General features: G+C 43.3%; 1 protein-coding gene across 4 annotated transcripts in view; it reads right to left on the bottom strand.

Moving 5' to 3' along the window:
* LOC147419295 (alpha/beta-Hydrolases superfamily protein) overlaps positions 1–24,011 on the bottom strand; it is a 149,097-nt gene that overhangs the window by 102,157 nt on the left and 22,929 nt on the right. For 3 of the 4 annotated variants that reach the window (XM_086505412.1, XM_086505409.1, XM_086505408.1), the window contains exon 3: positions 22,683–22,819. In XM_086505412.1, coding sequence (XP_086361538.1) covers positions 22,683–22,819 — 137 coding nt within the window. Of the gene's footprint in view, positions 1–22,682; positions 22,825–24,011 lie in introns of all 4 variants that reach the window. The other variant, XM_086505410.1, reaches the window with a different exon arrangement.

The raw sequence follows: 24,011 nt of genomic DNA, 5'->3' as shown, positions 1-24,011 counted from the left end.
AGCTCCTCGGATTCGAGCGAAGAAGACAGAAAAGGTAAAAAGCGAAGCGAGAAGCAACGCTTTGGAAAGGGCAAGAGAAAGGCAAAGAAGGCTAAATCTCGCCGAGAGACTGACAGTTCTACTGAGGACTCGTCTACAGACAGCTCAGATTTCGATGACGGAAAGTTTTATGCGAACAAGAAGAATTTTTACAAAGCCAACCAGTATGACTTTCTCGAAGATAAAAGCAAGAAAGTCCGAGAGTTTAAGGAAGGTGGCCACTCGATCAAGTTTGATACTTTTCAGGATACTCAGATGCTTCGAAGGCTTTGTCTTTTATACAGCAGTTTGACATCGCTTTCGCGGGAGGACGCTATTCAGAGCACTCCAAGATTCGGAGAGCTGCCTCTTATTTTAAGGGGAATGCTCGCACTTGGTGGTCCACGCTTCTATTAAGCAAGACTGTGCCAATTACATGGCTGAAATTCAAGAGGCTTTTTATTTCTTCTTGGTTGACTCAAGAGTTTGAGCGAGATATACGAGCTGCTTGGAACCATCTCCAGATGACCAAGAGCGATACAGTGAATTCTTACTGTGAAAGATTTCGGAACTCTTTTCTACCTGCCTCTTCATTCAAGAAGATCTCGTTCAGAGAACAGATTGAGCAGTTTACATTGGGTCTACCTACAGAGATCCGAGACTACTGCTTGGAACAGAAGTCAGCTTCTATTCAGGAGTTGATGAGTCATGCGAAGCGGGGCTTTGCAATTCACTCTGGCAGTCTGACCTACCCCACAGATGAGGTCACGACACAACGAACCGAACAGACTTCTGGGAATGAAAGTAGAAAAAGAAAGAGCAACCCAGAGAAAAAGGATGCACGACCCCGACTTACTCCTCAAGAGCGGACTCGCTACATCAAGGAGGGGAAGTGCTTTGGATGCGGGGAAACTGGACATATCTCCGCGAGGTGCCCTAAAAAGGCACAGAAAGAACAGAATGACAAGGACGACGAAAGGCCTGAGAGTTCGAGAGCAGCTGAGGACCATGTACGAAAAGGCAAGATGAAAACAGGACTGGTTCCAGATTGTGTGGGTACTGATCCCGACACCATGGATGAGAGTACAGAACTTTGCCGAGCTTGGGGCAAAGTGAAAGATCAAGAGGCCCTGATTTTCTTTGATGGAGGAGCCAAGGCCAACTTCATTTCACCGGAATTGGCGGCGCGGCTCGAGATTACTCCCGATCGGATGGGACCACTTTGCAGAGGCAGTTCTAGCGGCACCCGGCAGGGACGTAGCCATTACACCTGTCATTGGCAAACTTCGGTTGCATTGTCAGGGGTATTTGGGGCATGAGGACTTCTTCATAATGCCTTTGGAGGGTTGTGATGTTCTCTTAGGGATTCCCTGGTACCACAAGAACAACGCCGTGGTCGATTATCGGGCAAGAAAAGCGACTTTGACTACAGAAAAGGGCAGAACAATTGTACTTGATATTAAACTGAAGGGCGAGTCTGTCCCTATTATATCGGCTTCGGCCATTTCAAAATTAATGAAATCCAGTCTGTTTGTTTACTCGATCTTTATGAAAGAGTGGAGTGATGATGATAGGACAAATATATCTAAACTTCATAAAGAACGCCAAGATTTTCTACACTCTCACGCCGATTGCTTCTCAGAAGGCCTGCCAGGAGAGTTACCACCTGCTCGTCCTGAAGATCATACCATTGATCTGATACCTGGTAGTACACCACCGAACCGGCCACCCTACCGTGTGAGCCGAGCACAGAATGAAGAGATTATGAACCAAGTGAAATACCTCTTGGAAAAAGGTCTTGTCCAGCCTAGTACTTCACCGTATTGCTCTCCAGTATTGTTGGTTTTGAAGAAAGACGGATCTTGGAGAATGTGCATCGATTATAGAGCTCTCAACAAAATCACCATCAAGAACAGATTTCCGATTCCTAGGATCGATGATATACTCGACAGGTTACAGAGATCTTCATGCTTTAGCAGGATTGACTTGAAGAGTGGATATCATCAGATCAAAATAGCACCGGGAGACGTCTACAAGACAGCTTTTCGGACGACTTTTGGGTTATTTGAGTTTTTGGTGATGCCTTTTGGCTTAACCAATGCTCCTGCGACATTTAACCGGATGATGGATAGGATTTTTCGAGAGTACAGGCTATTTGTTGGCACTTTCTTTGACGACATCATTGTTTTCTCCAAGAATGAGGCAGAACACAGAGATCATCTGCTTCAGGTCTTTCAGGCATTACGAGATCACACATTAGTGATTAATGCTAAGAAAAGTGAATTTTTCCTACCAGAGATACACTTTTTGGGACACATTGTGTCAACAGCAGGAGTGCAAATGAACCCGGCCAAGATAGAGACTATCCGTGATTGGCCCGATTTGAGGAATGTCCATGAAGCTAGAAGCTTCTTGGGACTGTGTTCGTACTACAGGCGGTTCATACGAAAGTTTGCAGAGGTTGCTTCCCCTTTGCATACCTTGACACAGAAAGGAGTACCTTTTTCGTGGGGACCCATAGAGGTGACTGCCTTTCAGACGTTGAAAGAGAAATTGACTACGGGACCTATTTTGACTTTGCCGGACTTGCAGAAGTCATTTGAAGTATATTGTGATGCTTGTAGTCGTAGTCTGGGTGCGGTCTTGATGCAAGAAGGCCATGTCATAGCTTACAAGAGCCGTTTGTTCTCTAGGCCGGAGATGACAACACAGATCTATGAGAAAGAGCTTTTGGCGGTTATCCATGCTCTTACTCAGTGGCGGCATTACCTACTCGGAGCGGATTTTACTGTCTTTACAGACCATCAGAGTTTGCGCTACTTCTTGTCACAGAAGCAGCTTTCGGAAAAACAGATGCGGTGGGCGAACATCTTGTCACAGTTCCACTTCCAGATTGTCCATGTGCAGGGACATAAGAATGTGGTGGCAGATGCTTTGTCTCGGAAACCGTTGGTTCTGGCTATTTCCGCGATACATCATAGGAGCTTCGAGGATATGGTCGATCAGTATGCCGCAGATACAGATTTTGCAAATATTTTCACACGGATACGGGATGGGGAGATAGTAGCTGGATACTCCCTTCGGGAAGGCTACTTGATGAAAAAGACTATGTTGTGCGTTACATAGCCGTTGGGGGAAAAGGTTATGACTGAATGCCATTGTCCACCTTTTACGGGTCACCGCGGCATTGCTACCACCATAAAAGGGGTAGAGAGATATTTCTTTTGGCCGAGACTCAAGAAAGATGTGGAAGAGTTTGTGCGCAGTTGCTTGGTATGCCAGAAGGTCAAGTTTAACAGGCATAAAGCACACGGATTGTTACAGCCTTTACCCATACCCACCCGCCCCTAGGAAAACAATCTGTCCCGAGAATACAGAATGATCATGATGATTTTCCGATTACATGGCACGCCTGAGACGATTGTCTCCGACAGAGACCCCAGATTTATGAGTTTGTTTTGGAAGGCAATTTGGGAGAACATTGGCACACGGTTGCAGTTCTCGTCATCGTTCCACTTGCAGACTAACGGGCAATCTGAGATTGCCAATTCAGTGATTTTAGATTTATTGAAGTCTTGTATCTCGCATCAGAAGACTCAATGGGAAAAGAACTTACCTTTGGTGGAATTTGCCTACAATAACACGATACACTCTTCGACGGGGAAGACGCCATGTGAGATTGTTGAAAGTGCTACGAAGGATCCATCCTTCCTGAGCACGAAAGATTAGAAATTTGAAGCGGATGAATATTCGCGAGATTTGGATACGGCTTTTGCCAAGGTTCGCGAGACTTTGCAGGAGTCTCAAGAACGACAGAATATGGCAGCGGATCTCCATCGTCGCGACTTGAAATTGAAGGAGGATGATTGGGTGCTCTTACGTTTTGAGAAGGCACGCCTACGAAAGAAAAGGGAAAGGAGAGGCTTTTTCCAAAGCTTAGTATGCGATACTACGGACCTTTCCAGATCACTGACAAGATAAATGATGTCTCCTTCCGATTGAAACTGCGAGATACTTGGAGGATTCATAATGCATTGCATGTGAGTCTCTTGAACCCTGTTAAGGGTGATGTGCCTGATGATGGGGAGCGTGATGAGCAACCCGAAGTGGAAGAAAACGAGGAAGTCCTTGTTCCTGAACAGATTTTGGCACATAACGATACGAAGAAAGGTAAAGTCCGAAGGCGGGTTCTTGGTTAAGTTCAAGAACCTTCCTGCATTTGATGCGAAGTGGATGGAGGAGGACCTAGCAGATACTCCTCGGATTGTGAAACTTTACCTTGATGTTTCGGTTTAGCATAGTCTACTCCAAACGGAACCCAGAATTCAGCTTGGCCGGAGATCTGGTGCAGTGGGATGCACAAGAGGGGAGTCACTCCGCTCCCTTGTCAACAGATGCCTTGATTTTGATACTAAAGTCACTGATGTCTCTTTGAGCTTCAGGGATACTGAGAGCTGACAGTATTCTGCTGGATGACTTTATGAAATGGAATTCCTGATAATGATACTGATTTGTTCTTGACTTCTTGTGAGTGCAAGAACTGATAGCCGAAATGACTGCAGCATTTTGGTCTGATTGATCTCGAATAGACATGGTTGCAATAGGGGTTAGTCAATCGGACATAGATGAGGTCCCGATTGGACCTAGATGTGATTGCTAGCTACATTGCCGATAAATCATGGTCTAAGATCCGAATGAATGTTGAATGTCATGTGGTGTCCTATGATGTCGAGTGATGTGACTGTCGATTTTGTACATGTGCTAGATGTGCGTTCCTCGTACGTAGGTACTAGCAGTCAGTGTCTGCTAAGACGGTTTATGGCTTTTGTCGGTTTTGCAGGCGTAATCGCGGTCGATTACAATGCTTTCAAGAGGGGGGTATGTCACAAAGTGATGACGTGGCGGACAGCAGAAACCCTAATTTCTGCCAGAAACCCTAAAATTCCTGCAAACCCTAATTTTTGCCAAAAACCCTAAATTCCAGAAATCGCGGATGCGGATTATTTTTTTTATTTTTTTTTAAAAATGGAAAATGATGAGCGACGCGAATTTTGCTTTTGCTTTTTTTTATAAAAAAAAGAGAAAAGACTCTCTAAGAGAGAGAGAGAACTGATGCTTTTGATTTTAAAAGCTTTTGGGGCTCTGCTTTTGGGCATCCCTTGTAACCTTTAAATTAGTGGTGAGGGCCTCACTTCTCAGAGCATCTCGACGCAGAGTCTGAGAGTGAAACCCTAACCGCTCTCTTGTACTTTGATGATTGATTAATACAAAAAGAAATACCGAAAGGGGCGCCAATCTTTGGGGCCAATATCTCTAGGCACGGAACTCCGCCGGGCCAGTGCAAATCTATTGTGATCTGTGAATTGTTTTGAAGTGGTTATTTGGTGCTGTCGCGGTTGATTCTTGACTTGGAGTGTCCAAGTTTGTTACAATGTTAGCCATCCCATGACGCATCAGAGATGTCCGTTCCAGATGGTCAAATACTTCTTCTCGATGCTCTCTATCACCCATTTCTATCACCCATCCAATGTGACGCATCAAAAGTATCCATTCTTCGTGGCCTATAGATATTCCTTTTCACCGTGCTCCTCTAAATGATGCACTAGAAATACCTATCCTCGGAGGTCTCAAGCAAAAAACCCTCTCACTTATAAATTCAGTTATTTTCGATAATTCATTTGAAATTCTATTTCTTTCTAACAAAGTTAATTTAGCAACATCCCTCTCACTTATAAACCACTACAGTTGTCCTCAGTTGTAGTGGTTGAATTGAACGACCGGGGCAAGCTAGAAAAAATCTCAAATCTCGCTCAATGGTAAGTTGAGCTAGATCTTTCTTGAGAGAAAACTTAAAAACTCAAATTACTGGACTCGTTCGAAACAAGATTTGATACTTCACTCCATTGGGAGAAATCTCTATTTTTCCTCTAATTCCTCGAGGACATCTTTTACTCCGACAATTTAAAAATCCCAAGAAAACCATTGCTCTTAGAGTCACGTAGGCAGCTCGTCATTCAGGTCTTTCCAACAGATTGGAAGTTTCCTTATCCAAGTATCTAATTAACTCAGTTCCGCCTTCTCAAGCTAAAGAAGAATAAGCTTCCGAGAAATCAATCTAGGTATCTGTGATTGCGTAATCTTGTGCTAGTTGGCTTGAGAATATCACACTTCTTGTGTCTTGCCCCATCTTGTTTGAGCTTGTCTTCCTTGGGACAATGGAATATTGGCTAAATCTCAGCAAGAATTTGTATCCTGCAAGCATCATTGACGACTTGCAAAATTGTAGGTAGATAAAATTCTAGCCATAGCATTCTCTGAACGGATGTTCGACCCTGTTCACATTAGACCAAGGTTGCATTCCAAACTCGTGTTTATCATTCTTCCCGTACTTTATAATAAATACGCCTACTAGGACTAGTACTTAACGTACAAGTTGCTTCTTATACATACTCATCAATACACACATACATGATACACGCATGTATATTAGACTGTAGACATATGTATGTATACATGCCTATGTGTGCATGTATATTGGTGTGTATGCATGCATACTTACATGTATGCAACCATGCCTAAGTAGACATGTGCGTCTTTTTGTAATTAGTATTGCACGAATTTTTTGTGCTCCTATTGATTACCCATATTGTACAACATTTTTTATCGTTTTTTCGTATCGTATATATCCTACCTATCGACCTTACATTAGAGCAAACCTGCTTTGGATCTCTGGGATGTTTTTACATACATGGTTAAGGTGGTTCTTTCATCTTGGAACGTTGAGCCGAACATCCTCTCATGACATGAGAGTTCATGCTCATACTAGCAGTATGCCAATATTACTCGACCTGCTTCTGGAGAAGCATATGCTCCAACCATAACTTGCTACTCTAGTGGTCAAACCACATAACGCACTCGATGACTATCAGAAACCCCTCCTTAGAAGAGACTCAGAGCTACCGAACACATCTCAAATAGAGATTCTCGTGTCAAAATATCATTGCGCGCAAAGAGGCGTTGAAAAGAAGTATGCGAAATTCCATTACACTTCTTGAAAAGGAAGTTGGCTCATTTCATTTTGTTGAGCAAAAAAAATTTCGACTGGTAGTCGACTCCCCTTGGGAACAAGGTCTACATCTTCATGTGTTATCCATGTACCCGAAGGTATACATAATACTCATGCAATGCTAGAGCTTTGGTGAATCCAAGAGATTTCCCTTCCTACGTAAGATCCTTAGAGCCAAAACGCTCAACCTGATGATCCCTTACTCGATCTTAGAGCAAAATCGCTCGTGAAGCAAACTGGGATTTTGATCTTGAAATTTCTCAAGTAGAGACCATAGCCGGCTCTTGCTCCTTCTTACATAAAGAGAGTGTTCATTCACTTGTACAGTAAGCACTACCATAACTTCCTTGATCAAGGACGAATGTTAAAACTTAGAAGGTACTCAAGCTTAGTAAAAGCTTTCGTGGTCTGTTGCTAACTTGGCTTTATTTGACAGAAAATGAATTATTGGATTTATAAGTTAGAGGGTTTTCTCGCTTGGAACACCAAGGAAAAATATTTCTGAATGAATTATTGAAATTTTAAGTGAGAGGGTTTTCTCACTGGAGACATCCGAGTACAGAGTATTCCTAGTGCGTCATATTCCACGTAATGACGGGAGCTAACGTGGTAATACGTTCGGTTCAAGTGCTTGTATAGAGTTCTCCTCAGTAATAAAGATACTATTACGGGGGGTGGACCAGCCCATCTTCTAGTCCCCAGTACTGTGTCGATCTTCTCACTCTCTATCTCTCTCTCTGTCTATTTCTCTCTATATCCTATGGCTTCAGTAATAAGTGATAAATCCTATTTATCCGAATGTATTTTATATTGTTATGCGCTCCCGTTTGTGACAGTGGTATCAGAGCATGATCTCTCTTTCTCTGTAAAGGAGGACGACTCTGGGAAGATACGGGAATGACAAGCCAAGAGAGAAGTACGCAGGCGGAAACCTAAGTCCTGCAGGAAAAGCTCGCAGAGTTGGAAATTTTTTTTCTCTCTGCAAGAAGTCGACACAAGACTTGGGATACTCTGAGAAGGCGACAAGAGCATGATGCTCAAAGAACCTAGAGAATCCAAGGAGCGGAATGCTCAAGATACTTCAGAACTCAGAAAATATCCATGAACATCAATCCAGAACCATAGCCAAGAAATAATTAGGGAAGGATATGAAGAAGGTCTTTAGACCTCAGAACACTCCAGTCAAGTTTCATACTTTTGACAGAAGGGAAGATGTTCCGAAAGCTACCGCTTTCATTCGACAGTTTGAAGTTGCCTTTGCAAATGGCAATTTCTCAGAAGCGTCGAAGAAGGTTAGGCATGTGACCAAACTCCTTAAGGGGATTGCAAGTACTTGGTGGTATACCAAAGCTCTGCAAGGAACTTATAACAAGACTTGGATTCAATTCAGGGCTGAATTTTTCGACAAATTTTTTTCCTCTATGCTTTGAGGAAGGCATCCAAGAAGATTGGGATTGGTTTGCCCAATAGGAACACGAGCGAGTCAAAGCAAGTAGTGGTTCACTCTTGCCAAGATAGCTCCATTCTTGATCCTCTCTGAGGAAGGAAAGATGAACAAATTTAACGTAAGACTTTTGCCCGAATTTTGTAAACCCATATGCAAGATACTTTGCAGCAGAAGATGGTGGAGTCAGCAATAAAAGTTGAAAGTGTACACCTTAGTGTACATAGAATACAATCCCTGCAGTGGGACGAGAACCATTGAACACAGAAATAATGAATTTTAGTTACCTCTCCTCGAAGGATACATTGCTATCCGGAGAAAGTTTGGAGTAAGGGAATTCAATCTAACTCTTGAGTTTTTGACCCTCAAAACTTTAAGTGAGAGGGCAGGTCTTTGATCAGAGTTAAATCTTTGCGAAATTCATAAATTGCGTATTGCTTTTATGCACAAGATATGCATGTGTCTAACCAGGACAATCACTCTCGAGTATTTATGAGAGTAGGATCAATTTGAAACATTGTTTTCTGAGATGAATTGATTTGCTCAACTAGCCGAAAGGTCAACTATTGATCTGGTATCCGGTAGTTCTCCAACAAATTACCTGCTATTGCGGGTAGGACGGTAAAAAGGAAGGAGTCATTCCGCGATTTCAAGCAAGAAAAGCTTTGACAAAGCTTGAGTACCTTATGAACCAACACTCCTTACCCAAGAAGATATGGTAGTGCTTTTAGCACAAGTGAATGAACGCTCTCTTTATGAGTAAAGGAGCAAGAGACTGCTACGGATTGTGCTAGAGGAATCCAAGGATTGAAATCCTAGCTTATTTGATGAGCGGGTTTTGCTCTAAGAACGAGCCAAGGAATCGTCAGGTTGAGCGTCTTCGCTCTAAGGATTTTACGAAGGGAAGGAAATTTCCCAGGTTCACCACACAGCTTAAGAATTATGTACACCTTTGAGTACATGGATAATACACAAAGATGCAGACCTATGCCAAGGAACTGGACCAGAGTTTGTTATACTCTCTTGAGCGCCTTTTTGCGCGCAAGGATATTCCGACACAAGAATCTCTATTTGAGATGTGTTCGGTAGAAGGAATGTGAGTTTCTCTGCGAACAAGAGGTTTTCTGAGGTCGTTGATCATTGAGTACGCTACGTGCTTTTACAATTACAGTAGCAACTTTTGGTTGCGGTATATGTTTCTCCATGAGAAGGTCAAGTAGCATTTACACGCTATTAAAATAAATTCGAACTTTTATGTTCGTAAGAATATAGTTCGCCAACCATTTCAAAATGGTAAGAATTACATATGGGAGAACATCCCTAAGAATCAAAGAGGGTTTGCTCTATTGTGAACCGGGTTTGAACGTACGTTCAGAAAATGCTATGGCTAGAATCCTATCTGCCTGAGATTTTGCAAGTCGTCATTGATGCTTGCAAGGAAGAGACGCTAATGGGCGTCGGGAAAACACTGTTGGTGGTAATAACTCGCAGGAGGAAAAGATTGGAAGGAAGTGCCACCGTGCACAAAGAATCTTCAGATTGGAACCGTCCGCCTACATTGAGCGACGGCCCGGAACAAGAACCTTCTTTAAGGTGATCGCAAACTTTGTTTGTGAAAGAAAGAGACATCGGGCTTAATGCTCTATGACTTGGGCATTCCCTATGTGGGAGGACACAAGAGGTTTAATACCCTCTGGACTAACAGCGCAGGATTATGCGCAAGGACAGATACCTAGATTGATTTCTAGGAAGATTATTCTTCTCGAATTTGAGAAGACAGAATCAAGTTAACAGAGTCTCGGATAAGGAAACTTTGGATCATAACAATTGGCCTACCCAAAGCAAAGGCTCCGTAATAAGAACTTACTTTGGTAAGATGGCACACTTTGTTTGCCACCACAGGAAGATTCACATGAGCTTAATGCTCTCGACATGCCCTATGCGAGAGGATACAAGAGGTTTAATATCCTCAGGACTAAAAGCGCAAGGTTATGCGCAAGGGCAAAGACCTAGATTGATTTCTAGGAGGATTAATCTTCTCGGGATTAAGGTGGTGGAATTGAGTTAACAGATTCTCGGAAAAGACATGAATGATGAGTTCTTACGTGGCTAGTTAGTTTGATGAATGGTGAAGGATATCCTCGAGGTACTGGAGGAACAACATAAACCGGTAAGGTAACTAGTGAATTATTGAATTTTTGTTTAATTTAATTTTTAAGTTCTCTTTTCAGAAAGGACTAGCTCAACTCACTATTGAGCAAGATTTGGAATCTTTCCGGGTTCTCCCCGGCAGTTCAGTTGGACCTCTACAGTTCTGGACAACTGTTTATAAGTGACAAGGATGTTGCTAACCTGGCTTTATCTGACAGAAAATAATTCTAAATGAATTATTGGATTTATAAGTTAGAGGGTTTTCTCAGTTGGAACACCAAGAAAAAATAATTCTAAATGAATTATTGAAATTTTAAGTGAGAGGGTTTTCTCACTGGAGACATCCACGTACAGAGTATTCCTAGTGCGTCATTCAACGTAATGACGGGAGCACTGCGAAAGGGAATATCTGTAAGGCCACCACGAACGGGTGCTTCTCATGCCTCACATCGGATGGGTGACAGGGAGCATCGGAAAGAAGTATCCGACCATCCGGGGACGGACATCTCTGATGCCTCATAGGATGGGTGACATAGAGCATCGCGAAGGAGATTGTACCGTAAGTTCGGTAGGAAAGGACTAAGTGTTGGGTATTCTTGATGCGTCACAAGGTGCGTAACGGGTGCATTGGAAAGGGAATATCCATAGTCAGGAGAAAATTCCGAACTGTGTTGGAATTGTGCACAAGGAAAAGCAAGCACTTGAATGAAGATGGGTTCATAGGAAACTTTGAGGAAAAACAGATGCTTTTTGGGAAAGCAAATGCTTTCCTGCGAGGAAGTCTATGTCCGCGTTGCAACTGTGTATGTGATTGCATCCAGGGACGCCTGGGTTTTTGGGCAGATTCGGACGATTTTTAAAATCGCCGGCCGCCCACTTGATAAGTGGGCAGCCATCTGATAAATAAGGCAACAAATCAGCCAGTGTTTTTTTTCTCTCTTTTTTTTGGCGGAACAACGGAAAAAAAAAGGGAAAAAAAAAACAGTTGCGATCTCTATGCGAGCAGCGAATGCTCTGCTATTCATGTCGTGGCCAGGAGCTAGAAAAGCATCACATGCCCTCACTCAAAGGAGGGGATCAGTTTTCAAAAGGAGGAGATGCTGCTGCAGATTTCAGCCGTAAAGAAGACATTGCCGGTGATGCCCATGGCTGCCCCAAGTATACCAGATGTCTCCAAGACCCAGTGCGCGAGTTCCCTCGCAAAGAAGTGCCTACGGAGCGTGTTTCCATCGCGACAAGCTACTGTTTTTCTCTGTTTTCAGCCCATAAACATCGTAGACGGGGCTGATTTACGAGAAGGAACCCGAGAACACGCCTCTTTTGTGTGTAGGATTGGAAGAGAGGATTTTCTATGTAGAGATCTCTTCTGAGGAATTGCTTTTCGAGAACCGAGTTGCGTTTCGAGCGTCGAGACTTTGAAGGTAACAATTTTCATGTTATGATCTCTGAGTATTTGATTGCAGGTGTACTTCCTCTTCGTGAGGGAGTAGGAGCAGAGGAAGGCATGAGCCTCTGCAGGAGAAAGCGCTTTGAGGAACTAGAGCCAGATCAACCCAAGGGTTTCGTACCCAAGTTTGGGAAGTAGATCCACGGATCGGAGAGAGGTAGTCTCTCGAGTTGTGATCCGGAAGTTGAGATTCCCAAGTAAGGACTTCGCGTCCGAGAAAGCGGGGTTGTTCTGCGGGAAGAGGACTCTGAAAACAGAGTTGGGAAAGAGAGTTGCAGGGATGTCATGCCCTGAGTCTGGAAGGTGAGATCCAGAGGCGAGAACCTTGGTTCTCAAGGATTTGGAATAAGGAACCGAAGTTCCTTGGAATAGGGTTTTCCCTAGGAATCGGAAGCTGAGGCTTCCGGGAACCATCAAGTCTTATTCTAGAACGAACGTGGTAACACGTTCGGTTCAAGTGCTTGTATAGACTTCTCCTCAATAATAAAGATACTATTACGGGGGGAGGACCAGCCCATCTTCTGGTCCCCAATACTGTGTCGATCTTCTCACTCTCTATCTCTCTCTCTATCTAATTCTCTCTATATCCTCTGGCTTCAGTAATAAGTGATAAATCCTATTTATCCGAATGTATTTTAAAATGTTATGCGCTCCCGTTTGTGACAGGTCAAAGTCTCAAATGGCTCCTTCATAGTATCCTAACTGCAGTAGTAGGTAATATGGGGGACAACTAGCGGATACCAAATCAAGTCATGCTCTTCGGAGTGATTAACCAAACCATGTTATCAAGCAAAACGAAATTCAGACTCAGTTCTACTCTCATAAACACCCGAGAGTGATCGATGTTGGTGGGACGTATTTGTATTTCGTGCAAAAAAGTAATAACGGACATTATGGTTTCCTCAAAGATGTAACTTTGATCTAAGACTTGCCCTCTCACTTAGAGTTGAGGGTCAATTGTTCAAAATTCATGAGTTAGATAGAATTCCGCTACTCGAAAAATTTCTCCGAATTACAACACATCCTTCAAGGAGAGGCAACAAAAATAATGATTCCTTGTGCTATGGTTCTTACTCTCTTTACACTAAATTGTACACTTTCAGCTTGCAGTGTGAGTCTACCATCCACTACAAAGTTTCTTGCGGATACATCTTTATGTTTGCGCGAAGTTCGAGTAAACATCCTTCTTCAAACTTCTTCATATTTTGTTTATCCGAAAGGTTCAGGATGGAGCCACAAGGTGGAATGGGTGAATCAATACCTGGCCACGTAATCCACAACTCGTTGGTGCTTCTTTTGGGAAAACTGCTTGGTGTTCCTGGGTATTCTGAAAGAGAAGTGCGGTGAAATTGTGGATGATAGGGAAAGTTCTTTCACACTTCGCTGAATGAAAAAAGAAGAATTGGCTCACTTCTGAGTTCTTAAGGATCTCGAGCATTCCGCTCAAAATTCTCTAGGTTCCTAAGCATATCGCTCGTATCGCCTTCCCAGAGAATCCTATGTCGTATCGACTTCTTGCACAGAGAGAGTTTTTTCCAGCTCTGCAAGTTTTCTTGCTACTCCTCAAGCTCGTTGTGTTTGCTTCTCTCTTGGCTTGTCATAGCTTCTTCCCATATATTTCAAGAGTCATCCTCCTTTGCAGAGAATAAGATGGTATGAACATGAAAGACTATCAATGTGCATCCATGTGGTCTAATTGCATTGAATATGTTTCTCTCTCCATAGGAATCTTGGATTGATGTTCTAAAGCTAGAATCATGGTGTACTCAGAAAGAGCTTTTATTTGATACATATATTGACATTTCTTTTTTTTAGCGGTTTTCCAAACAAGTAAGGTTCTAGAAGTTTCTAGAAGATTCTAAGAGGAGGATTTTAGAAGAACACGTGGAAGGACACTTGTTGCAAAGCTTCCAAGAGTTGGGACACTTGTCCACTCTATTTGACCATCGAAAGAACACTTGTTGCAAAGCTTTTCAAAAGTTGGGAAGTGTTTTGGCATGTGGTTGGACACTTATCACAAGGCTCCTCTTTTCTCTTTTTTTTTCTAAGGCCACTTCACCTATAAATACAATCCTTTTTCGCTCAATTGAGCATGATCCCCCTTGATGAAATTTCTGCCCAAAATCATCCAAAGAAGCCTCCACACCACCCCTACCATTTCCCACTACATCTCCTTTCCCTCTTTCTTGAAGCAACCCATTCCGTCTCTCTTTACCTAGCTGTTTTTACTGCACCAACCCCAAAAATATGAATATTCAGCCCTACTCTTCAAGTTACAAGCTCTTCCCTTTGCCATAGATGCAACCAACAAAATGCCCTACTATCTTCTTTCAAAATGGGTTGAAATTGCCTCTTGTATATATAAACATATGCTGACAGATTTCCTCTTGTGCTTTTGGTTCGTGTTTATGCATGTGTACACATGACATATGACATCTGGCATGATCTACCGTTGTGACTTACTTTAACTCACTATCAGGTTCATTGTAGCTAAGTTCAATCCTAAGGTACTTCAATTGAGCAAAAATACATTTTTCTTTGGGAGGGAGTTACTCATCTTTAACCCTCATTCTCTCTCTAATCTCTCTCTTTCATAATTGCTCTATTATATATATATATATAATGAAAACTCTTCCCAAAAGAAATAGCCTTAATTTCTTTATGCTTAATCTTGTAGCAAGAAATTCCCTTTGAGCAGAAGTGTAATTTTGCTCTGCTTTTTGGAAGGAGCTGCTATCAAATTTGCAAACTATTATTTCTTTGTGTCTGTATGTGTGTGTATGTATGTATGTATGAATATTGGGAAGCCGCGAAGCAGCTTGTTTCATTCTGAGTTCGAGACGAGTAGAGATTTATACACTATTGCTCGTTGTCACAAAAACAAGAAATGCACACAAAGAATTTGCAGGTGGAAGGAGTGTATTTCTATTAACATAGACAGAAGGTAAATACACAAAGTGTGCAGTGGATCGTTATACAAAAGGAAAAGCTTATATTAGTAAAGCTTTGTACAAGGGATAGGCTAAGCTTACTATGAGTTATGGAAGGACACGACTTGAGAGAGGAGACTGAGGGATGGACTCTAGGACTCAACTAAAGATGCACTCAATCGAAGATGGATTTACAATGAGGCGTGGCCTCCTTCATATAAGAAAGGCTTGGCTTGAGGCTCAAGGTAACGCCTTGGTGGGTAAGGTACTTTACATGAGTGGGAATTACTTTATGCTAGTGGGTGTCAATGGTCCATGGTGGTTTATTGCTTTACAAGGTGGACAGGTCAAAAGGTAGTGGTAGATGGAGAATCTATCACACGCGCTTTTTTCTAAACAATGAGTGCTAGCACAGCCGTGTAGGTTATGACATAAGTGAATATGTCACGGGTAAAATTCCTCACGCTTAAGTAAGCGATTACGTCATCCCACCCCGCCTCTAGAATGAGATAGTTCAATCTGTCGGGGCGGCGGAAGTTGCGATCTTTGTTGGCTTTGGTCCGGTCGTTTCTCCTTTGGATTTTTATATTTCTTATGGTTGAAGAATTTGTATTCTTCAGTTGGAACTTAGTGGACTTCAAATGGATTAATAATTTCATTAATTCGGTTCCAAGGATGAGACGACTTACCAGATTGGCAAGGATGTTCTTGGATCCCTTGACATGTTCATATTGGTAGTCCCATTGCGCAAACCAAGATGCCCATCGTATGAGGCGTTTGTCTTCATTGGCATTCTTAGAAGTGAGAAATCCTAGAAATTGTTTAGATCCATGCGAAGAATAATTTTTTTTCCCAAAAGAAATAGCCGAAATTTCTTGATGTTGAGTTTAGCAACAAGGATTTCTCGTTGTGCAGAAGGGTAATTTTGTTCTGCTTGAGAAAAAGAACCACTCACAAATCTGCACACTTGTATTTCTTTTTCTTCAATAGCTTCGCATAAAATTGATCCCCATGCGTCAAGAGGTGCATCGGTGTAAAGAATTAATTTACCGGCTCCTGAGAGTTTGAGTGGAGGTAATTGGTTGCAGATCGTTTTGATTAATTCCATGTTTTACTATGAGAGTGTTTCCATTTTCTGGGGCTATTCTTTTGTAATAGTGTTCCTATCTTTTTTGTCAAAGAGCCAAATATAGGTTATTCCAATTGATCCAATTTAAGCATCCTAAAAACTGTTGAAGTTGAGTGACAGTATTTAGTTGATTTGGAGTATTGACAATTTTGAGCAAAACATGCTCCCGTAATTTTATGTATCCATTGCAGACGGTGATTCCTAAAAATCAACCTCTTTCTGTGTAAAATTGCATTTTGCATATGATAAAACCAAGCTTGTTTTGCTTAGAAGATTATGGAATGCATGCAGATGTTGAATATGTAATTCCATACTTTTTGAGTATATAAAGATGTCATCTAGATATACTGAGCAAAAATCTTTAATTGGCCCAAAATCATTTCTACTCTTAGCTGGCATTCTAATGGAGCATTTGCCTATCCTATTGGCATAGATATCCATTGAAACATGCCATAAGGTACTACAAAGGCAGTTTTATACTTGTCTCTTGGATGTACTTTAAATTGCTAGAATCCACTTTTGAGATTGAATTTGGAGAATACTTTTGCACCATAGATTCGACGAATTAGATCTTTTGAAGAGGGATTGGAAACTTCTTTGCTACCGGGCATGTTAAGAGGTTTATAGTCAATGACTAATCTCTTTTTGCCTCTCCTGTTCGTTGTGATTATTGACATAGAAAGCTCTGCAAGCCCAATTTGAGTTGGAGGGCTCAATTATTCCTTTCTGTAGGAGCTCGTCAATTTCCTTTCTGCAAAGCTCTGTGTCTTTAATAGACATTCTTGGGTGTGAAGCCTTGGTAGGGTTTGCTTCAGGGCTAGCTGGAAGAGTTATCATATGATTTTCTTGATCCCAGAAAGCGAATGGGTTGTCGGAGGTTCGGGTTATAATTTTTTCTTCAATGGCTTCAATCTGGTTTTTATATTTTCTTTGGAGAACCATTCTTTAAATCTGTTACCACAAGAATTAATCGATAGTAAAGGACTATTTATAGCATAGCTGGCTTTTTTCTTAATAGGGGTATTATATACTTTCCCAATATATGAGAAGTTAAAGGTGTTTTCTGAACATATACTGGGAGCTTGTTGCTTAATTGATGTGCCTCTTGGAAGTTGGGAGTGATCGGTCCCAAATGATTGGAGCAGCTATCCCTGTTGTGGAATTGGATGTCGGGGTTGAGAGCTGGTTTCTTGTTGTAGGTCATATTTCTCTTACTTTATCCCGCCGTAGAGAGTGAAGAGTGTGCTCTTTAACCTTGATATTAGCTTTCCATTTGAGTAATGCTTCTTGTTTGGCAAGTAATGCATCATAAGAGAAAGGAATGGGATGCTTGGATGTCAATGCCATGGCAAAGAGATCTTCGTAATATGATCTTGATGAAGAGTAGGATTCTCTTCTTGGTGGTAGATCATAGATAGATTTAGCTTTTGCTTTCCCATTCACCAGATTATTAATAAAAGTGCTATCAAAGAAAGATTTAGTTCCTTTTGACTTTCTTTAACTTCATTTTGTTAGCCAAGGCTGGTATCACCATTCTTTCTCATATTGGTGCATTGGCTACTTCTGCAAAGTTGATATTTCAGCTCGGCCTTTTTTACCTTATTTTGCAGTTGTTAAAGAAGAACTGAAATCACTTGCTTTTAATTGTTCAATCCTGTTTTTTGAGGAATACCTTTTTAATTTATAAGGATTGAAGGGTGTGTTTATGAAATCTCTTATGGGATGGTCTTCGAACAGTGTACTGAAAGAAGGGGACCCCTCTGTGGTCGACTGAAGAGAAGGGGTCCCTCCAAAACCACTCTCCGGGATCCGACTGCACTCGTGCCAGTGGACAGCTCTCCCAAACCCACAGCCTCTAGTGGCCTGTCTCAAGAGCTGTTGGGTCAAGATCTATGACACAAGTCCTCCCACAGATGCCCACAACTCGGATCCTCTGAAAACAACACTCTGCAACTTGTGGGGCCTCTACTGAGACTCTGTGTAATCGACCCTTGCCCTGTAACTCGAAAAACATAGAGGGTACAGTCGTCTCTGAGCAAGCCCGAACTGCGATGAGAACCTTCAGTCGCGTGAAGGTCCCCATCCATCTGGGTGCTGCTGACTCGAGAGATGTGAGCCACTCAGCTGATACTGCCTCCGTGATGTCCTGACACATGCTCTGCACCCCTCTCATACCATGTAGCTAGATGCTCTAAAGCTCCTCTGACAAACCTGAGAACTCTAGCTAGTCACCTGAAGTGCATGTTGGACCCTTTGCCATGGGACTCCAAGAAACATGAGGCCTACTACCAACCAAGTGGCCTCTCTGAGTGTTGACCATGGGGCTCCAAACAAGGGGTTGTCTCAGACGCTCCTCCGTGCAAGTGGGTTGCTGCTGCTACAGGCCTCTCCGCAGCTGCTCCCAGGAGCGAAGCAAGCTCACAGCAAAACGATCCTCCAGGCTCCTGTTCAGGCCAACTCTGCACATCTCTGTGAAAATCCATATGATGGAAGCTCTCCAAGGGCCTCCTGCCTGAGGCACTCTAGCTCTAAGCCGCTGAAGTAAAAACTCCTTCCAGGGCTCCTCCCCTGGAAGCAGTCCTCTGACAACAAACTTCCCAAAAGGGGCTCTACTCTGCTGTGTTGGGTCTATGATCCCCAACCCCCACTGAGAACAAGGTAGAGTGATGACCTGCTTGGCCACTTTTGCCCGGGCTATTTGAGTGTCGCGCCCTAACCAAAGGAAGTTCCTGATCAGCCTCTCTACCTAGCTAATGCAAGAGCTCGAAAAGATCCAACAAGATGTAATGTACTGAGACTCTGTGTAATCGACCCTCGCCCTGTAACTCGAAAAACATAGAGGGTACAGTCTCTGAGCAAGCCCGAACAGCGATGAGAACCTCCAGTCGCGTGAAGGTCCCCATCCATCTGGGCGCTGCTGACTCGAGAGATGTGAGCCACTCAGCTGATACTGCCTCCGTGATGTCCTGACACATGCTCTGCACCCCTCTCATGCATAGTTACCCGGAACGCGGAACGGGAACGGCGACGGGATCCCCGCGGAACGGGGGAACGGCTAGGGGTTCGGAACGGGAACGGCGCGGAACGGGAGGTATAAAAAACACCCAAATAGTGCATTTTTTAGCTTCTTGTGTTTAAATACAAGGAGTATTAGAGTGCTTTGACTATAATACTCACAAAAAACTCGTTTTGAAGACCATTCAATCTTGCTATGACTAGATGATGAGAGAGAGAGAGAGAGAGAGAGAGAGAGAGGGAGAGACTCGAGAGAGTGAGAGGGAGAGGGAGAGATTTGAGAGAGTGGGAGGGAGAGGAAGAGAGCTTGAAGGCTTAAAGCCTTGAGCCTTGAGAGAGTGAGTCTTGAGAGGGAGAGATCTTGAGAGTGTGAGAGGGAGAGAGCTTGAGCCTTGAGGATTAGCTTGTGGAGAGAAAGGGGGAGGGGGGTGCATTTTATGAGTCCTTGAGGCCTTGCACACTTCAAAAAGAAGCCCAAACATTTACTTCAATTTTTTCAATTTTTGCCAAATTTGTTTGTAGCCGTTGGCTGTTCCAGGGGCATTCCGGAACGTTTTGGGGGCGTTCGGAACGTTCCGGAACGGCCGTTCCGGTTTGCACTGGCCACCCGGAACGTCAAACGTTTCGGAACGTTCGGGAAGGGAACTGCCCCCCCGGAACGCCGGAACGGGGACTAGGGGGCGTTCCCCGGTAACTATGCTCTCATGCCCTGTAGTTGGATGCTTTGAAGCTCCTCTGACAAACCTGAGAACTCTAGCCAGTCACCTAAAGTGCATGTTGGACCCTTTGCCATGGGACTCCAAGAAACATGAGGCCTACTACCAACCAAGTGGCCTCTCTGAGTGTTGACTATGGGGCTCCAAACAAGGGGTTGTCTCAGAGACTCCTCCATGCAAGTGGGCTGCTGCTGCTCCACGCCTCTCCGCAGTTGCTCTCAGGAGCGAAGCAAGCTCACAGCAAAACGATCCTCCAATCTCCTGTTCAGGCCAACTTTGCACATCTCTGTGAAAATCCATCTGATGGAAGCTCTCCAAGGGCCTCCTGCCTGAGGCACTCTAGCTCTAAGCCGCTGAAGCAAAAACTCCTTCCAGGGCTCCTCCCCTAGAAGCGGTCCTCTGACAACAAACTTCCCAAAAGGGGCTCTGCTCTGCTCTGCTGTGTTGGGTCTATGATCCCCAACCACCACTGAGAACAAGGTAGAGTGATGACCTGCTTGGCCACTTTTGCCCGGGCTATTTGAGTGTCGCGCCCTAACCAAAGGAAGTTCCTGATCAGCCTCTCTACCTAGCTAATGCAAGAGCTCGAAAAGATCCAACAAGATGTAATGTACCACATAGTAGCCAACAACACCTGGTTGGACACTACAATTCTGCCTGCCAAAGAAAGTCGTGCCAAGCTCCAATGTACAGCTTCCTCATGATGGACAGGAGGAGGGGAGCAATCTGCTGCTCAAGAGACTAAGTCAAAGCCAACCTGACAGCCCAAGTATCGAACTGCAGTCCCTAGGGGGATCCATCTAAAACCCTCACCTGGCAGCCAATCAAGCGTAGGAGCATTGCCAACCGAGAAAGCCACTGTCTTCCTCCAAATGATCAGTGTGTCTGATGCACAACAAAATGGCTCAAGAGCCTGCTCACACCTGTGTAGGTTGGCCTTCTGGCCCTCCAAGTACAAAGTTGAGTCGTCTACAAACTTAGCATCCAGTAGCTCATCGCCCCGAATAGGGAGCACTAAGCCACGTAGACCAACCTACTATGAAACCAAAAATCTACTTATCGCCTCAGCATAGAACAAAAAGAGGAAGAGGGCAAGAGGGTAGCCCTGTGTGACTGAACGTGTGAGCATGAAACGGTCTCCTCTACCTCCTGCCAAAAGCACCGGACTGTGTGCACGTCTGTAGAGAGCTGTGATCCAAGCATCTGAGAAGCCCATCCTGCGTAGAGTGCCCTCCAAAAAATCCCAGTCAACTCTATCGTAGGCCTTCTCAAAATTGAGAAGAAGTATCACCAGATCCTCACCACGGAAGCGTGCGAGGGCAAATGCCTCCCAAAAAGTAAAGATGTTATCAAGGATACTGTGCTCCTTGACAAAACCTGTCTGGGTCCCATGCATAATGCTCTCTAGAAGTGGTTGAATCCTCAAACTCAGAGCCTTGGCAAGCATGCATCCTGACGCTCTGACTGAGGCTCTGTTGACAACAGGTCACAATAAAAGTCGGTCGCAACAGCACGCATGTCCTCTGGCTCTAAAGCAATTGACCCATCAGGCCTTCTCAACTGGCTAACATAGACTCCGTTATGGGAGAGTCGCTTAGCACCTGCATTTCCTCATGACACATCAAAAGTATCCGTCCTTGGTGGCCTACAAATATTCCCGTAGCAGAAATTGCTTGAAGAACATAAAGTTAAAACAATTCGGACTCTGCCTTACGCAAATACACCCACACATGCCTGGAGTACTCATCACGTTTAGACATCACCAACATTATCAGACAAGATCTCACGCAGAGGTTAGAGAGAGGACATGGGTGACTCCTCAAGAGTTGAGGAAAAATTGGCTTTTCACACAGAGCATTTTCTTCACATTACTAAGGATGGATTCATTTTACAGGTAACATACATAAACTCACACCTCTTACACACGCTTTAATTTTCCATAGGACAGCTTCAGGACCTCTCCGGAGCAGTGCATATGCCAGCTATACGACTCAAGATTGAGAAACAGGAGTATTACATATGTCGATGCCCGGTATATTATGAGAGACGGGGATAGATTTCATTTGCCCCTTCATAGAGGGATTTGGGCCTATATCAAGGGTGATCGATTACACTGATCAAAGATGCCTTGGGCTTTTCTTGCTAGCTTTATGCAGACAAAGACTCGCTCTAGCAGAGGACCCATATAGAGGCCAGTGATAGATTTCTTCCAAAACAACATCCCTCAGTGAGTCAGTGGAACTCGAGGACACTTCACTTTTCAGTTCATGGTAATCTCTTACATAGAACTACAAAGATTATTAGATCTCAACGCCCCTATCCCTCTTGCAGATAAGGCCAAAGAAACATTTACCATCGCTGCATTTAGGCCATAATCGAGAGTACAGAACAGCTCCTACGACGTTCTTTGCAGAGGAGGAGCTTGATGTCATGATGTAGCATCCCATGAGAGGGTTTATGTGATGGTACTAACAGTGGCAGCCTACTCAGGAGACCAGGCTTAAGGAGATATGCTACCAGCTGGTTATATTGGTTCACTTACTCATTTGTTTACATTTTAAGCATTTGTCACTTTAGTCTTTTGTATTGGACATTTAAACCATATGCCCATGATGTAATTTCTGGTCTCATAGTCTCTTGGGTTATTTGCAGACAAAAACAAACATTTCATTTCTCTCTCCTCTCTCTCAAGCATACACACGTGCACACACGACATACACATCTAGGCATGCACACACCCACAATAAATCTGCAAATGCTTCATGCCTGATCAAGAAGGATGACACGATATTCCTTGCAAGCTCTCTTCAGCCATCCCCCAGCTTCATGAGGTCTGGGACTTTGGAAGCCTGGCCCACCTTGCAAGAAAAGTAAATAAGGCAGTCGCTGCTCCTTTTTCCCAGCTTTTCTTCCGAGGACAAAACACATGTTAGAAGGCATTCAAATTCTACTCTGCAAGCATGACTAAAAGTTAAACATGTAAACAATATAGAGCGATATCAAATCCAAGCTGGTAACTCTCAAAAACATAGAGGACAGAAAAGAAGCCTTAATTTCAGCTATGTGATGAAGCCCCTTGTTTCAAGTTTGACTTCTTGACGTTCAACCAGAAAAAAACCAGCCAAAGGTTGCCCCAGAAACGATCCTAGAGAGTTTGCATCTTTTCAGCTGTCCTGTGAAGGTACTATCCAGCAACTTCAAAGGTGTATAGATAACTGGTGGGGTTGGAGAACATACACGTGAGAGTAATGACCTCTACTGGCATGGAAACGAGGGAATCAAGAACTTGTAGATATACTCTACAAAGGTGTGGACATTACTCTTTTCTCTGGGCATCCATTCTCTAAAAAGACAAAATGGATGCAGGTAATGGTAAAAGACTATCAATTTAGGGGTATGTCAAGGTGATTAGTTGCAGACTGAATTCCAAACTGTAGATCATGCCCCTAGCAACTTCGCAACTTTTCAGTACATTGACTGTTGATCACGACACATCAAGTCTTAAGCATTTTCAATTTTCTCACTTGCACTGACCATTTTTTTTCAGAATATCAAAGATATTTTCATCTCAACAGACCAAGAGATGTCAAAATTGTGCAAAGGAGCTTGTCTGCATGTAGCCCAATTTTGCAATTGCCTTGCTATCTCACCTTCTCTCAGCCATTGTGAAAATAGTATGCTATAAAGATGAATATACCTTAGTTCGTCTAAGCTTGCAAATATAATAACCTGTACAGGATTGCAGCATTTTTGTGCATAGTAGACCGCAGATAGCCTTGACATCTTATGCAGCATACCAGTTTATACTTAGATATGTGTTTCCCACATGCTTCTCTTCCAGCATTATAATGCAATCTTAACATAATTTACAAGCTTAAGGTGCCAGTCCTTATCTTTTGAAATCTAATCTTGTTCATAATTTGCTACCATTCAAATAAAGCTTACCCCATGGACGAGACCAGTTGTTCACCAAACAGGCTTCATCTTTTGCTGACTATTATTTACTGACATGAGATGCAGCTGTAACTTCAGTCTTCTCCAGGCATAGTAGATACAAAGAATAAAGGACAGAGCCGAGCTTCACATTTTAATCAA

This window comes from Adiantum capillus-veneris, chromosome 29, assembly GCF_014529385.1.
Source record: "Adiantum capillus-veneris isolate H3 chromosome 29, ASM1452938v2, whole genome shotgun sequence".
Classification (NCBI taxonomy): domain Eukaryota; kingdom Viridiplantae; phylum Streptophyta; class Polypodiopsida; order Polypodiales; family Pteridaceae; genus Adiantum; species Adiantum capillus-veneris.
Note: the sequence above shows the minus strand (reverse complement) of the source record. Positions and strands in the feature narration are given on the sequence as shown.